The sequence below is a fragment of the Myotis yumanensis genome, unplaced genomic scaffold, assembly GCF_028538775.1.
Source record: "Myotis yumanensis isolate MYYU_CA2020_CCGP unplaced genomic scaffold, mMyoYum1.0.hap1 SCAF_4, whole genome shotgun sequence".
Lineage (NCBI taxonomy): Eukaryota > Metazoa > Chordata > Mammalia > Chiroptera > Vespertilionidae > Myotis > Myotis yumanensis.
Window position 1 is genome coordinate 98,858,861 of NW_027223755.1, and position 15,812 is coordinate 98,874,672.

Below are 15,812 nucleotides of genomic sequence, written 5' to 3' on the forward strand. Positions count from 1 at the left end.
TGGGGCTATCTATTATCTTTGCCCGACATCCAGCCCCTCTTTTAATATCTGCCCCGTCTGAGGCTGGGTCCTCCTAGCAGCAGAACCTGAGACAAGGATGTGAGGGCAAGTAGAGTATTTGGGAGGTGACCCCAGGAACCCCTGGATGAGGGGAGAAGGGAAGGCAGCCTGTATGTGGTACATTAGTGAGCAGTTCCCTACCTTGGGCAGCCAGGCTCACGGCCAGGGCCCTCTAGGAAAGGGGAAGCTGGTGTGTTTACGAGCCAATACTAATTTATCATGGGTTGAGGGCTGCTCCTGGGGGTTAACTGGCATTTCCTTCCTGCTCTACGAGGGCCACAAGCCTCCATCAAGTTGCTTTGGGGCACTACCTCTTCCCCATTTTCCATCCTTGTGGCTTGGCTGGCACCCCCCCCCCCCCCCGCCAAGTCCAGATGGCATCAGCGAATGGTTCAGAGACAGGCCTATATCCCAGTTGACCAGTCAGAGCTCAGAGCTCACCCTGGAACTTCTGCAGGGACCTGGGGGGGAAAAACTCCACTGGGATTATCCAGCTTCCAGGGTATGGGCCACATGGAGGAAGAGAGCGAAGCCAACATGGAGAATGGAACCAAGAGAGAGGGGTGATATTTGAGTCCCTAGATCCAGCTATACCTGAAGCCAGTGTCATTCTTGCAGTTCCCGATTATGTGAACCAATAAATCTCCATTTTTGCCTGAAGCAGATTGTGTTAGATTTTGGGGTCTCTGACAACCCAAAGAGTCTGACAGTCATAATGTGCCATTCTAGGAGAGGCACGTTTTGGCTGGGGCATTTGTAGAGCTTACATGGGACATGGAGCAAGAGGCAGAAAAGTGTCTGCGATTCCAATACCTACCTTTGGTGGTGCAGGGACATGTGTGACATAAACATACAAAGAGCTGAAGTCATGAAGCTCCAGGATTGTGAGCTGGGGATTAACATGGTCTAGTTAGGGCAGTGCAAGGCTCCTCCCCGCCTCATGGTAGTGGTGGTCCAACTTGGAACGCTGTGAGTCCTGTGCTGGTCAGTTAGTTACCAACGTGACACATAGCTCAGCTGCTGGAATTCTCTTTACAAAACTCCAGCATCAGAAAAGACTCCAGAAAATATTTCAATTCCAGAACCAAAGGGTGGGCAATGGAAACAGAATTCAAGTGCAATGCCACAGCTTTGAACAGATTCTCAAAGGGGTCTGTCTCAGAAAAATCTGGGCTCCAGAAAACTCTTAAGTCAGAGGTTTCAAATTGTGCTTTCTGGGAACCCCTATTCCTCAGAAATGCCTTGTGTGTGAGGAGACACTGAAGGGAGGGGTTGGGGAAGGGACTGGGAGAACTCCGAAAGCCACAGCTGCCTCTGCAGCCCCTGAGGGCCACCCAGCACCTTTTCTTCTGGCTCTTTCCAGCTCCTTCCAGGCCCTGCCCAATCTCCCACACCAGTGCCCTGAGACCCCTCCACAGAGGCCCCGGAGGTCTGGTCTCGGAGGAAGAATTGGCCCCAGAGGCCCTCTCTGGGCCACAGGGAGCAGTCCTTGGCTTCCTGCTCTGTTCTCTCCACACCCAAATCCCAGGGGGCTTCTGGAAGGCAATCCTATTGTGGACAAAAGGGGCCACATGTGAACCTGACAAGCTCAGGGAAGGCCTGCTAGACTCAGAGACCTAAAGTAACCACAAAGGATGGTCTGAAATTAAACTTGAACTAAAAGTAGTTATGGTGGGTAGTTACATCCTAGGCCGGTATCTTCACTGACAAGGTCAACCTTTATCTTAACTGAGCCTATCTGTCTCTTTGCATCTATAATAACATACCCTTAAAATGTCTGGGTCACTTGTTCCCTTTTTCTGGACCCCTTGGGGCACAACCTAATGTGCCAGGACAGACAGCACAAACTCCTTCATAATCATGTGAGTTGTTCCTGCACCCACCTAAGTATGTGTCTATCCAATCCCAAGGATCCCCCGCCTCCCACCCTGGCTTTGCTTTCTCCTGCCTCTCTAGTCTATCACCAATGGACTTCATGTAACCCAGCTACTCCCCTTTCCTTTGCACTGTATAAATACAGATGTAACCTGCCATTCTCCGGAGCATTATCTCAATTCATTGAGGTTCTGCTTCCCAGCATAAGTCAACAGTTTGGCTCAAATAAACTCACAAAAATTCTTCACAGGTTTCAAAGGTTTTTCACGTTAACACTGTGGAGACAGAGGTCAGCCGTGACGGGCTCCCCTGCTCCAGGGACCTCTGTCTTTCTCAACACCAGCCACACCCCTGAGTCAGCTGGCTGTTCCTTTGAGAGTCCTCACACACAGCTCCAGCGAAACCATGGAAAGGCCACAGGGAATGAGTGCGTGCACGGTACCAGGGCAGGCAAGGGCGGCTTCTCTCCCTCAGTCACATGTGTTGGGCAGGGCTGGGTAACAAGCTGGTGGAGACAGGTGGCCCTCATGCTGTTACAAAGGAACCCCACCTCTGCTCCCCAAGTGACAGTCCTTGGCTTCCTGCTTCAAAGCAAGGAGCCTTTTCAGAATCCCATGGTGTGGCCGCCAGCACCCTGCTGATCCCAAGCGAGCTCCTGGGAAGGACGGGTGTTGCCCTGGAAGGACCCTCCCCCTCCTGACATCAGGCCTGAGGCTCCTCGGTCCACCCCAGGGGGCAGGGCAGAGTGGCCCAGGAAGATGGATGGCAGGGTCTCATGTTCACCTGGCAAGTAGAATCCAGGAACCTACCCCCACGATTCCAAGTCAGCAGCACCGAGTGGGCCCCGGGGACCCGCGTTTAATACCACGGATAAACGGCACTGTGTCTGTTCATGTGCCGTACGCATATGCAGTGGGTGGACTAGTGTCCCCAGAATTCACGTCCATCCAGACCTCCTAATGTGGCCTTATTTGGAAGTAGGATCTTTGCAGATGTGATTAGTTAAGGATTGAGATGAGATCATACTGTATCAGTGTGGGCCCTATATCCAATGGCTGGTGTCCTAACAAAAAAGGAGACGGGAGAGGGCCATGGGAAGGTGGAGGCAGAGATAGGATGATGTGGCAAACAGCCCAGGAAGAATGGAGCCACTAGAAGCTGGAAGAGGCAGCGGGACCCTCCCCTAGAGCCTGCGGACATTTTGATCTCTGACTTCTGGCCTCCAGAACTGGGAGAGATTCCACTTCTGTTTTTAAGCCACCTAGTTCATGGTCATTTGTTATGGCATCCCCAGCAAACTAAGACATCCACGCTTTACATATAAAAACTGTGTCTCCTTCCCCAAGAACCAATTTGCAACCCCTGAGGCTGACACAGCCCCTGCTGGGAGGCTCTAGAGCAGCGGTTCTCAACCTTCCTAATGCCGCAACCCTTTAATACAGTTCCTCATGTTGTGGTGACCCCCAACCACAAAATTATTTTCGTTGCTACTTCATAACTGTAATTTTGCTACTGTTATGAATCGTAATGTAAATATCTGATATGCAGGATGTATTTTCATTGTTACAAATTGAACATAAAGCATAGTGATTAATCACAAAAACAATATGTAATTTTATATGTGTTTTCTGATGGTCTTAGGCGACCCCTGTGAAAGGGTTGTTCGACCGCCAAAGGGGTCGCGACCCACAGGTTGAGAACCGCTGCTCTAGAGTCTTAGGAACAACAGCTGGGTAATTCTTGAGCAAGTCCAGGGAAACATCCAGTTAGGAAGTAGACAGCAGAGGTATGTCCAAATCTAAAACATTTAATGCTTCTGGTTGGAGCAACTATCAGGCCCACAAGAAACCCCTTGTTTCACTGGCTGAAACAGACTGTGAGGGGAAGAATTACACTATTCTCATTGAACATTCATATCGCAGGGGGAGAAATCCCAGGGAGTCCCACACGCCCCTTATGTCAACCTGTGGGGAGAACAGTCTCTAGCTGGTTTCGGGAGACACCATTCCGAATGGTGCTGTTCTAGGTGAGTGGATTTGCCCCCCAACACACAAGCAATTTCTGAAAGGGAAAGAGGAAGGGAAATAATGCCCTGACACCTACTTTCCTCCGGATGCACCCGGTGCTGAGCCTTCTGTCCATGAAAAGCAGTGGCAGGCATCCTCAGGAAGGAGTCTGCAGTCTTTGGATGAGAAGCATTAAATAACCTGAATAACCGCTGACTTTTCTGTGAGCCGGGTGCTGGGCTGTGAACTTCACAACGACCCAGTGAACGAGGTAGGCACTGCTGTCCCCATTTCACAGATGAGGGAACTGAGGCACAGAGAGGTTAAGTCACCTGCTGGAGGTTACACAGCTGGGTCTGAACCCCACCCTGTCTAAATTTTAAGACCCAGGCTCCTAAACCCAGGGCCTGGGCAGGTTCTGTTGTGAGTGGGTTGTTTCTGTCCTGGTCACAACAGGTTAATGAACTAGCTGGAGAAAAAAGCCAAGCCAAGGAGCTTCCAGCCCTGGCGGCCGGGGATATTTAGAAGCCAAGAGTTTGGCAGCCCTTCCTTGGATTTTTAATTCCAAGCCTCTCAAGGTAAAAAGATGGCGTATTGATTGATGATGTTCCAGCGTGGGCCCCAGAGACCTTCAGCACAGAACCGTAGCAAACACCACTATGGCCATCTGTTGCTTCTCTGGCCCAGCTCCCTTTGTCCTTGGGTGACTGGTCCTCCCCCATCCCACTATTGCTTCTGGAGAGACTGTCAATCACAGATTTCCCCCCCTCTTGGCCAGTACATCCACAGGAGTGAGCATGCAACTCGTGCAGGGCCAATCTGAGCCCTCTGTGGCATTGAAATGATAAGTGTCCCTCCCGACCTTAGAGACGTGAGCCCTGTGGTTGTAGTCTAGGGGATGCTGGCAGCCAGCCACTTCGCATCAGAGAGAGGAGAGGACGAGGCTGGTTTGCAAAGAGATGCAGAGCCAAGAGGCCTGGGTGAAGCAGAGGGAGAGAGGGGGTAGTTCTGAAGGGGAGAACTGAGTGGGTCTGAGGCCCCTCGCTCTTCCTGTTAAAGCTGGACTGTGATGGCAGGCGCTCGTCTCTGGAATCAGCAGATCCAAGTTCCAGTGATCAAAATCCATTTCTAACCCCAAGCCAAGGAAAGGCCTCTCCCTCCTTCACTGGGTGCTAGTCTTACCCGATAGGTGTGCAGGGAGTGCTAGGGCAGCCTGCCCCAAAATGCTTCCAGGATAACACGTAGACTTTAGGGGCAAGCTCGAACTTCATCTAAAGATAGTAAGTCAGTTTGCAAATTGCTCTCAGCGATAAGTGCCTGGTCACATGGCAGCGATTCGCTTTGAGAATGTCTCCAGTCTCCCTCCCTGCCTCTCTCCCTCACACATGGGCACACACGCCTTGATGCAGGATGCAGTTTTGGATTTTGTTCCTATACCTGAGAAGCAAACGGAAAACTACAGAGGTGGAGGAGGCCCCTTCATGTAGAACCAAGTTTGTCTCCTCCCCTTGGCTCCAGGTTTGGGGTTGAGGTTGAGGTGGTATGGGAGTAAGCTTGCTCTTCTTGCCCCATCATGCCACGTCTGCAGGAAGGCTACGATCCCCGAGGTTATAAATCCACCCCTTGGGCAAGGCCCAGTGACCCTGGGTGTTGGCCAGAGATCACCCCAACTGTAAGCAAGGTTACCAGAGAAAAGTAACGCTGGGCCTCTAGGCCCCAGACTGGAGCCCAGCTGCCTGCCAAGCCATGTCAGTGAGGTCTCTCCCAGGCAGGCCAGGCAAGTGCGTGACGTGGGCTAGGGGAGGTGGGGATTGGTGTGGCCCAGCCAGGGTAACAACTGTGTTTGTTACCTTTATGTGTCAATAGTGGGCCTGTTTTGCCAACACTCCCAAATGCCGAAGGGAAGCCAGAAATCCTGATTTCTTGGTGAAATGCCCCAATTTTTAAATCACTCTGTAGGCGAAAACCAAAAACACGAAAGGCAGGCCAGATCAGACTGCAGACTGCCACTTGGTGACCTCTGACCTGTGTCTTTTTGGAGGCCCAGGAAAGGAAAAGAGAAATGGCCTCAGGCCCCAAGGATGTACAAAACTCTCCCATGCAGGAGCTCGGGGAGTTTGTCAATATTGGGGCTGGTCCCAGGAGTCAGATCTGTCCCAGGGCAGACACAACAGTCACAGCCTCCATCCCACAGAGGGCCTAGTGCCAGGTTGAGAACCTGGATCCAACCATACGTGAAGCAAGTCCTCCTGATGGGCCCGTTACATGTGCCCGTGAATGGTTACCCTTTTATGTGAGTCTCCATAACTTACAACCAAAGGAGTCCTAATTAAAGAGCTCCCAGGAGAGAAATCAACAGCCTGAAACTTAGCAGAAACCCTGCACCTTCCCAGTCTCTTCAAGTTAGGGCTGGTCAGGAGGAGGCCCTCCCAGCCAAGTGCTAGGAAAATGGATTTCAAGTCCAGAGTGGGCTGCTCCCCACAGAAAGCAAAGCCTGTAACTCATATAACTGCTCTCTGTACCTGTCTTGGGACACAGGGCCTCGCTATGGAATCAGATGCTATGATGAACACATGTCATTTCTGCCTGCCCAGTATTTTTTTCCCCATTCTTCTTGGGGCACTCCAATATTCTTAGAAGCCCTTTGTGCTTTTTAGGCCAGGCGGTTGGCTCCAGGGACAAGCAGGTGGTCCAGATGGCCAATCACTGTACCCGCTCCCCACACAGTGATTAGTCCAGAGTGGACATAGAACCCTGCTGGCCAATCAGTGTTCTCCATTTCCCTGGCAACAGTGATTGGTTCAGGGACCAGCAGGGCCCTGGGCAGGCTGATTAGAGGAACTTTGGGAGAAGGAAGTTCTCTTCTGGAGCTGAGCTGGGAGGAAAGAGGGAAGGAGCCTCATGGCCGTGGGGAAGGCACCTGAGAAGGAGGCCATCCCAGGGCAAGCAGAGGCAGAAGTAAAGGGCGGGCTGGGCCTCATGACATCCCTGAGCCGCCAGAACAGGCAGACTTGAAGGTGGCCCCCCACTCCTTGGCTTTTCGTTACACAAAGCGCAAAGGAGATGGTTCTGACTTAGAAGCTCCTACCACACTCAGGCCACAAGCTGAATCATTGCTGTCAGCTCGACATGCCAACTTTGGCAGCGTCCAGACCCGGGCTGCAGACCACGTGGTCCCAGGTCGCACGGCAAGCTGGCTTCTGGTGGTAGACACTTGAGGACGCGGTAGGCGTGTGGGCTGCCCACAGGGCTCAGACCTGGCTATCTGGAGACCAGGGAGCTGCTGTGAGACTGGCTGGAGGAGGAGGAGGAGGTGGTGGCGCTGAGCTGGGAGAAACGGCTGGTGCAGGATTCCAGGCTGGACATGGAGCCCCTGGGGAGGAAAGGCATAGCAAAGTATTACCTCCTGGTGTGGACACAGGCCTGGGGCTCACAGCGGAGGAAAAGCTGGTGATGCTGCAAATGAGGCCCCAGGCCTCTTCCCACAGGTGCAGATGGAAAGCAAGTGAGGCCAAGATGAGAAATGAAGCTCCACCCGTACCCCCTGCAGAGCCCAACCTGCCACAAACCATTCAGGGGGTTCCCTGACCAGGGGACCTAGCATAGCCCAGAAGGCGTCCCTCAGCCTGAGTACCCAGCCCATCTCCAGCCTCACCCCCCACCTTCTTTCATCTCCTCTGACACCCACCTCCCCTGACTTGGGACATTTGCATGTCTGTGCCTCCTGCCAAAGCCTTTCTCTCCTGCCCACTTTGTCTAGTTAACTCCCACTGCAAACTTCAGAGTAGAGTAGAACTGTCCAGAACTTTCTGTGATGGTGGACATATATCTGCTCTGTTCATCACAGCAACCATTGGCCACGTGGGGATACTGGGCACTGCGGAACTGATTTTTAAAAATATGTTTTTATTGCCTTGGCCGGTTTGGCTCAGTGGGTAGAGCGTCGGCCTGCGGACTGAAGGGTCCCGGGTTTGATTCCAGTCAAGGGCACATGCCCAGGTTGCAGGCTCAATCCCTGGTAGGGGGCATGTAAGAGGCAGCTGATCAATGATTCTCTCTCATCATTGATGTTTCTATCTCTCTCCCCCTCTCCCTTTCTCTCTGAAATCAATAAAAACGTATATTAAAATATTAAAATTGTTGTTATATTAAAATAATAATAACAAATATATATGTTTTTATTGATTTTAGAGAGATTAAAAAGATCATCAGCTGCCTCAGGCATGTCCCCTACTGGGGATCGAGCCTGCAGCCCTGGCATGTGCCCTGACTGGGAATTAAACCAGCGACCTCTTGGTGCAGGGTCAATGCTCAATCACTGAGGCACACTGGCTGGTTCTGAATTTTAATTTCATTCCATTCTAATTGCCAAGTTTAAAGTGCTACCTGTGGCTAGTAGCTATTTGGTTGGACAATGCAGTGTTAGGGCCTGGCCACTCAAAGTGTGATCCAGGGGCCAGCAGCACCACCGTTTTCTGGAGCTTGTTCGAGCATACACTCTTGGGCTGCATTTTGTCATTTTGACAGGTGACTTGTGGGCACACCACCTAGATCTCAACTCCAAGGTCACTGCCCAGACACCTCCCCCACACCCCACCCACGCTGTGCCAGGCCCCTTGCTCTGTGCTCTGACAGTGCCCTGGGTTAGGACCTCGAGCACCTCTTGGCTGTGTGACCTCGGATAAAGACCCCAGATTGGGATACCTTCGTGGCATCCATCGCCCCTCATAATTACAGTTGTGATGATGTGATCTCCTGCTCCATGACAGCAGACTCTGTCTATCTGTCCCCCGCCCCTCAGGGCCCAACCTGGCACCTGTCCACTGAGGGTGGCCAGGAAACATGCCTTGAAACTGGTTCTCTCATGAGGCTAATGAGGGGCAGGGCATCCTAATCCCCCATGTTGACCAGACAGGCTAGTGAGCAGTGTCCAGCCCACTCCTCCTTCCCCACCTACCCTCCTAGAGGCAGCAGCCCCCAAATGCCTGTGTCTATATTTCTGAGCCCTTTGGCTCCAGGAGGAGTGGCCTGGTGTATGTGTGGCAATGCCATGTGGATCTGGTTATGCATATGTGCCACAGCACCCTGTTGGTCCCACGGAGGGAGTTCCAGAGCAGGGTGGCCGGAAAGGCATGCCCCTGCCTTGCAGGTCGGCTAGAACTCCTGGAGAGAGCTCCCCGGTGCCATCTAGTGGAGGGGGTGTAAACAATGGCGCTCACCAGCACCTCCAATCCGAAAGAGTTCCCTCAGATCTCGGAGAGCTCTTGTGGTTCCCCAATCTCTATGCGTCTCTTGTCCTCTCTTTTGTTGCTCAGAAGCTGCTCAATCAGCCCTCAGTGTCTCTCAGGAGAATTTGCTCTAAGTGTAGGTGACTTTCCAATGTGCTCATAGGAGGTGGCGGAGGTGGTGAGTTCTGCGTCCTCCTACACCATCATCTCGGACCCGCCTCTAAAGCATTATTTTTAGACAGAAACTAGCAGGCACTTCAGGAAGCAGAATGCAAAATCACATGAATTTTTAAAAGATACAATGCAAGCCCTAAAGAAGCCACCTGCTGCACCTCCTCACCCTCTGCTTTTTTTTCTGTTACCGAGTGCTTGCTGAATGCGCAGGGGGAGGGCAGGCTTCCTCCACCATTTCATCTCATGACAACCCACAACGTTGGGGCTCCAGTTGGAGGCTGAGAGAGGTGAAGTGACTCCCCCAAGGTCACACGGCAACCAGGAAGTGCTGGAGGTCTTAGCCATTGTATTTCCCTGTCTCTTTGAGGCACCACTTGATAAGAGTTGTCTGTGAGGCACTGTTGTAGACTGTTCTAGAACAGTCCGAACGCAGTTTTATGAAATTCTAGACGAGAGGGGAGGTCCAAATAGCAGGACCTCAGGCTCCCCCCACTAGTTCACTAGTCAATCTGGTATGTTGGGCTTCTGTCCAGGGTTTTAAGGGGAAGGTTCTGCCGCTGAAGCAGTTTAGACATAGTGTCTAACGGTACCAGTGCCCCACCCTGGAGAGGCTGGGAGGCAAACAGGGGAGGTGAATGCAATGCCCCGGGCCTGGCCTAGAGGGGAGTTGGGGCCCTTCCGGCCCAGGAGCTGAATCCCAGTCCCTCCTACCTGAAGTCCTCAGACGCCAGCACCTCATAGTAGTAGAGGAGTTTGCACCTGGGGCCAGGGCTGTGCAGGGCCGTCAGGACGTCCTCCACCACATTGTCAGGGGGGTCATGCACTTGCCACTGGAGCAGATAGATGCCGGGCCACCGGGTCACGTGGGAGCCCTGAAACAGCAGCCACGCCTGAGGCTCTGGTCCTCCTGGGGACAGAGCCCCCTTCTCAACCTGCCCACCAGCACGTCCTTCCTCTAAGCGCTTCCCGGAGCCATCATTTCTCCCCTCCACTGGCACCCCCAGATCCCTGGCACCTAAGAGTCTCCTCTGAATCTGGGGGAGGGGGCCCAGGACTGGGAGTGGGGCTGCAGGACAGCAGAGGTGTAGCCTGGTTAACTGCCTGGATTTTGTTGGGCTTTTGTTCTGTTGAGTGGGCTTTGCACACTGAGGAGTTCTGGAGAGGGACTTGGGAGGGAGCCGCACAGGTGGTTAGAACTTATTGAGAACCAAGAGAGATCAAGAAAGAGGGGTGTTAGCTGTCATGAGAAGAGCAACTTCTTCAGGGAAGGGCATGGATGTTCAGTGGGACCCTGGGGGTGCTGGTGTGGTAGACTCCCCATGGAACCTTCAGGAAGTTCTGCATTGCTCGCAGGTGCTTGTATGTGTGTGTGTGTGTGTGTGTGTGTGTGTGTGTGTATGCATGTGTGAGTTCTTATGTGAACACGTGTGTGAGAGCATGTGTGAGTGTGCGTGCTTATGTGAGCACATGTTCGAGAGCATGTGTGAGTGTGTGTGTGTGTGTGTGTGTGTGTATGTGAGTGAGTGCATGTATGTGTCGGGGGGTGAGTGTGTGTTTGGGGGCCTGTGATGCTTGACCTGCAAGCACTGGCCTCGTGGAGGATGTGAGGTCAGCAGGGTGGCTTATGTTTGGTGCCAGATCCGTGTTCTGTTTGCAGACCTCCAGCTTCTGTGCTGTGCCGGTTCTGGAACTTGACTGTGAGTCAGTGATCACTCGGAGAGAAGGAGGAATACAGATCGTAAACCCCACACCCACAGGCTCTGAGTCACCCCACCGGGCTTGGAGCCCAGAGACCTATATCTTTGGCACGAGTGGCAGGGGATTCTGGGCTGGGGTCCTGAGGTCTGGGTCCTGGGTCTGCCAGGATCTGTTTTTCTCCCCCACTGTCCCACAGGGTCCCTGAGGCTGAGGACCAGGTCCTGTTTGTCCACTGCTGTGCCCCTGAACACTGACACACAGTGAACACTCAGTCCTGCGTAATGAATGAATAAATTAACCAAGGAATTCGAACCTGGATGCTCTCCCCTTCCCGGCAGATGAGGGGGGCCTCCACAGGGCTGTAATCTGCACCCCGGGTCCCCCCTTTGTCCATTAGCTGCCCGCTGGCCCTGGCCCCAGGTTCCCGGGGGCCCAGCTGGGGGGCCTGCTTAGCGTAGCACAAGCTGAACACCACATCCCCTCGTAGGATGTCGAAGTCCCAGGTGATGACTGATTCCCCCTCCAGAATCTCCACCGCAACCTACATGGGAACAGGCGAGGTCTGAGAATGGATCCCCCTCTAACTGAAATGCCTGGGAGGTCCACCCTGCCTGGGGGCTGAGCCACAGCCACTGACTGACACACAAGAGGGTACAGATGGTTAGAGCTTACTGCCGGGCCCTGCACGTCCAGCCCTCCCCACAGGTAGAGTTGGGATAGACTGTGGCTGAAACAGGCTCTTACCTTCAATTCTTGCCCACATCCATCGTGCCCACACCTCTCCTTACAGGGTTCTCCTACAAGCTTGCCCTCCGCAAATCGCTAGCATGAGAACCCTCTACTCTGGGAGACCCTGACCTATAATGACACCCCAGCCCAGGCGGTCCTCCCGGGCCAGGGCCCCAGCACCTCATGGGGAGCCCCGCGGAGCACACTGGCCGGCTGGTAGGTCTCTCGCCACTCGTGCAGCTGTTCTGCATGCTCCTGGTCCTCTTCCATCAGATAGAGGGACTTGGGGACCAGCCCTCCTTCGGGGACATTACACTGGGGTACAAAGACAAAGGTGGCAGGTTAGGGCCCAGTCAGGCTCTGTGTCCCCTGAAACCACACTTACAACAGGAATCTCTCCGTGAGCTGGGCACTGGGCTTCCTTGACCCCATTTACCGGTAACCACCTGACCCACAACAAAGCAGTGGGAACTATTATTCTTCCCATTTCACAGAGGAGGAAAACAGAGGCTCGGAGAAGTAAGGCAGCAGAAAGTGGCTGAGCCAGGGCACAAGCCCATATCAGGCTCCCAGGTGCGCGCTGCTTCCCACTATGCTGGTCTTGCAGGCCCGTTCGCTTAATATAAGTCATGCAGACATATCAGGACAAGTGGAGAAAACAGGCAAGTTTGGCAAAATTCCTAGGAAATCTGCTTTTTATCCCCAAATCATGCAAACGTGCTGCTTGGTATTTCTGTTAGAGAAGGGAGAGGGGCCTGCCCTCCCACAGCCAGGTGAGATAAGACAGCCGTGAGCAGGGTCATGCCTAGAATCTCACCCCTGTGGTTGTGAGTTGGGGATAAATTCCTTTGGGTACACTGGCTGCGGGGTCCAGGCCTCTGGGCCATTTGAGCCACATCCCCCTATAGCAAAAGGTAATTCTGACTGCATCCTAGCAACCTAGACTTGGATGGGGAATGCAGGGTGGGTAAGCCCTTGACTGGCCTGGTCTCTGGACTTCTGGAAACACCCTCACTGCATTTGAAAGAAGCAAGGGAAGGCTGCCCTACTTCAGGGAGGAGTCGCCTCTCTTTGGGGCAGCTTCTAGAACAAGCCCCGCCACAGCACGCCCAGGTCCTGGAGGCCACACACTGCCCCTCCTCCAGTCCGGGCCCCCGGCAGCCTCACCAGGCACTCCCCCCCAAGGAAGTCGGGGATCACGTCTTTATCCAGGTAGTCGACAAGGCCTCCGGGGTAATTGCTGCCACTGTAGATGAGGAACTTCTGCCGGGTGTTCTCATTGATGAAGGGGCTGATCTGAAATGGGGGAGATGGAGCAAGATGAAAAGTTGTTTTTTTATTGAGAAGTAATTTGCACACCACAGAATTAAGCACATTAAAGGGAATCATTCAGTGGCTTTTAGCTCATTCAGTATGTCATGCACCTGTCACCTCGATCTAATTCCAAGACATTTTCATCCCCGCAGAAGGACACCCCCACCCCCATTAGCAGTCACTCCCTGTCCCCTCCACCCCACCCCCAACCTCCAGCCCCTGGAAACCACAGTCTGCTTCCTGTCTCTACAGTTTTGCCTGTTCTGGGTATTTTGTATAAACGGATACAGTACGAGGCCTTTTATGTCTGGCTTCTTTCATTTAGCATGATGTGTTCGTGGCGCATCCATGAGTTATAAAAAGGAAGCATTATCTGTGCTTCCTTTTTATGGCTGAATACTATTCCACTGTATGGATGTCCATGTTTTGTTTATCCCAGATGGAATCTCAACACTGCACTCTAAGCTGCATGTCAATCAGGTTTTTCACGACATCCTCAGTGCTGGTGTGGTATTGGGTTCAGTAAATAGGTGGGGAAGGAGGGATGGAAAGAGGAATGAAGGAAGGAAGGAAGGAAGGAAGGAAGAAAGGAAGGGAGGGAGGGAGGTAGGGAGGGAGAAAGGTCTGAGGCATTTAGCATGGCAGCGCACAGGCCAATTCAGCAAGGAATGCTACCAGCAAAAGGCTGATTGGGAACTGGGACGCCACCTGTGTGGTCACTCTGCTTTGGCCCACCCTGGGAGGCAGTCCCCTGCTGCATCTGGTGTGGCCAATGGAAGGGGAAGAAGCAGCAGGAGATGGGGGGGGTCTTCTTCTCCTACCCCTCTCCAACCTCAGTGCCCCTGGAAGCCACAGCTCCTCTGGCAGCTGCCACCCTCACCCTGTTCCAGCTCTCAGGGGCTCTGATGACAAGGCTATCCCCTCCCCTTGTCCCTGCAGCCTTGGATGGTCAGGGCTTGCTGCAGTGGCTAGTCCCTAGGGGCATCTCCGTCTCATTCACACCACTGCAAGGGGCTCCTTCCTGTCACCCCAACCCTGCATTTGCGCCATCGGGTGAATCTGCTTTTCAGCCAGGACGCCAACTGACTGGCTTCCACCCCCACCCACTACACATCCTCTTAGGAAATCTCCAACAGCAAAAGGAATGCAGTTTTTACAAAGATCAGGTCATTTGGGGATAAAAAGCTTTAGTAGCAGGTCCTGCCTGTCCCTCCCACAGCTCCTGCTCCCCAGCCCAGCTTTGACTTAGTCCCAGAAGCCAGAGAAGTTTTTGCCCCCGAAGTCTGCTCATCCTCTCTGGCTGACAATCCTCTAGGGCTTCCTACTGCCCCAGGACAAGGTCCCCTCATCGCCACAGCCTGGACCCGGCAGCACTGGTCCCTGAGCATCTGTCTTCCCAGATCCTCGGGGCAGCCGGCCTCTTTGCTCCTTTTGGCTCCAGCCCCCGGGACGGTTTTTCATTTCTTCTAAAGTGCATCGGCCTCTGGGCCCTTGCCCATGCTGTGCAGGTCACCTGCCATGCCCTTCCCTCTGCCCTGCCCTCCAGGACTCCTGCTCCCTCCTCAGGTCTCAGCATAAGTTGCCTTCTCAGCGGGACCTTCCTCAGTCCCCCAATCAAAACTATCCCCCTGTGCCAACCCATACCTGGCTTAGTCTCCCCAAGAACCCTGACTGTCCTCACGCCCATGTCACCGGGAACCATGAAGCGTTACTTACTTGTGTGGGGGTTATCTGATTTAACTCTCCCCACCCTATGATGTTGAGGGGGAAACACAGTGCCTTATGCATTCAGAATCCTTAGGGCCTGGAGACGTGCCTGGCACATAGTAGGTGCTTAGTAAAACATTGAGTCTGTTTAACTTTAAACTCTTGAATCTCTATTTTGATCAAACCTCTACTTACAGCAGTGCTTCTCAGGCTTTTGTGGGCACTGAATGTGGGCACGTGTGTGTGTGTGTACACACACACACACACACACACACACACACTGGCACTGGGTAAGATGCTAACTCTGAGTCTGTAGGATCTGGAGGGACCTCAGGACAGTGGTTTTCAACTGCAAGTGACAACCTGTCAGTGGTTGTGAAATCAGTTTAGTACATGGTGACTAGCCTGTGTGTGTGTGTGTGTGTGTGTGTGTGTGTGTGTACATGCAGGCATGTGCAGGGCTGCAGCATAAAGTGTATTTCTTACTATGGGTCGTGGGCAAAACGTTTGAATATCCCTGCAGCATAGGATCCTCAGAACCTGCTCACAGGGGTCCCGGGAAGCCTGTCCAATTCTGAGTGTGACGCTGGTGTCCACGAAGCAGAACAAAGGATACACAAAATGTGCTCTATCCATACAGTGGAATATTTCAAACATAAAAAGAAATGAAGTCCTGAGAAATGCTGCACCGTGGATGAGCCTGAAAACATTATGCTGAGTGAGGAATCTGGCGCAAACAACCTCATACTGTTTGATTCCATTGGTATGAATTATCTCGAATACGTAAACCCATAGAGACACAAAGTCGGTTAGTGGTTGTCAGGAGCTGGGGGAGGAGGGTGGCAGTGACTGCTGACGGTTTCCTTTTGGGGAGATGAAAACGGCCTAGAATCAGGTAATGGTGCTGGTTGCACAGCTCTGTGGAGACACTAACAATCACGGAATTGTGCACTTGGCAGTGGTGAACTTGATGGTGTCTGAGTTAGAAGAAGAGTCACCGGACAAGCAGGCAGGGCCGCTC

The 15,812-nt window shown here is 53.0% G+C and overlaps 1 protein-coding gene across 1 annotated transcript in view; it reads right to left on the minus strand.

Annotated features, from left to right (window-relative positions):
- Nucleotides 1-3,698: 3,698 nt before the first annotated feature.
- The window catches only part of SEC14L5 (SEC14 like lipid binding 5), a 44,856-nt gene continuing 32,742 nt past the window's right edge, over nucleotides 3,699-15,812 (minus strand). Inside the window, exons 12-16 of the mRNA XM_070411570.1 lie at nucleotides 12,938-13,066; nucleotides 11,951-12,085; nucleotides 11,355-11,582; nucleotides 10,055-10,215; nucleotides 3,699-7,314 (exon numbers count right to left, since the gene is read on the minus strand). Coding sequence (XP_070267671.1) covers nucleotides 7,203-7,314; nucleotides 10,055-10,215; nucleotides 11,355-11,582; nucleotides 11,951-12,085; nucleotides 12,938-13,066 — 765 coding nt within the window. The 3' untranslated portion in view covers nucleotides 3,699-7,202. The remainder of the gene's footprint in view (nucleotides 7,315-10,054; nucleotides 10,216-11,354; nucleotides 11,583-11,950; nucleotides 12,086-12,937; nucleotides 13,067-15,812) is intronic.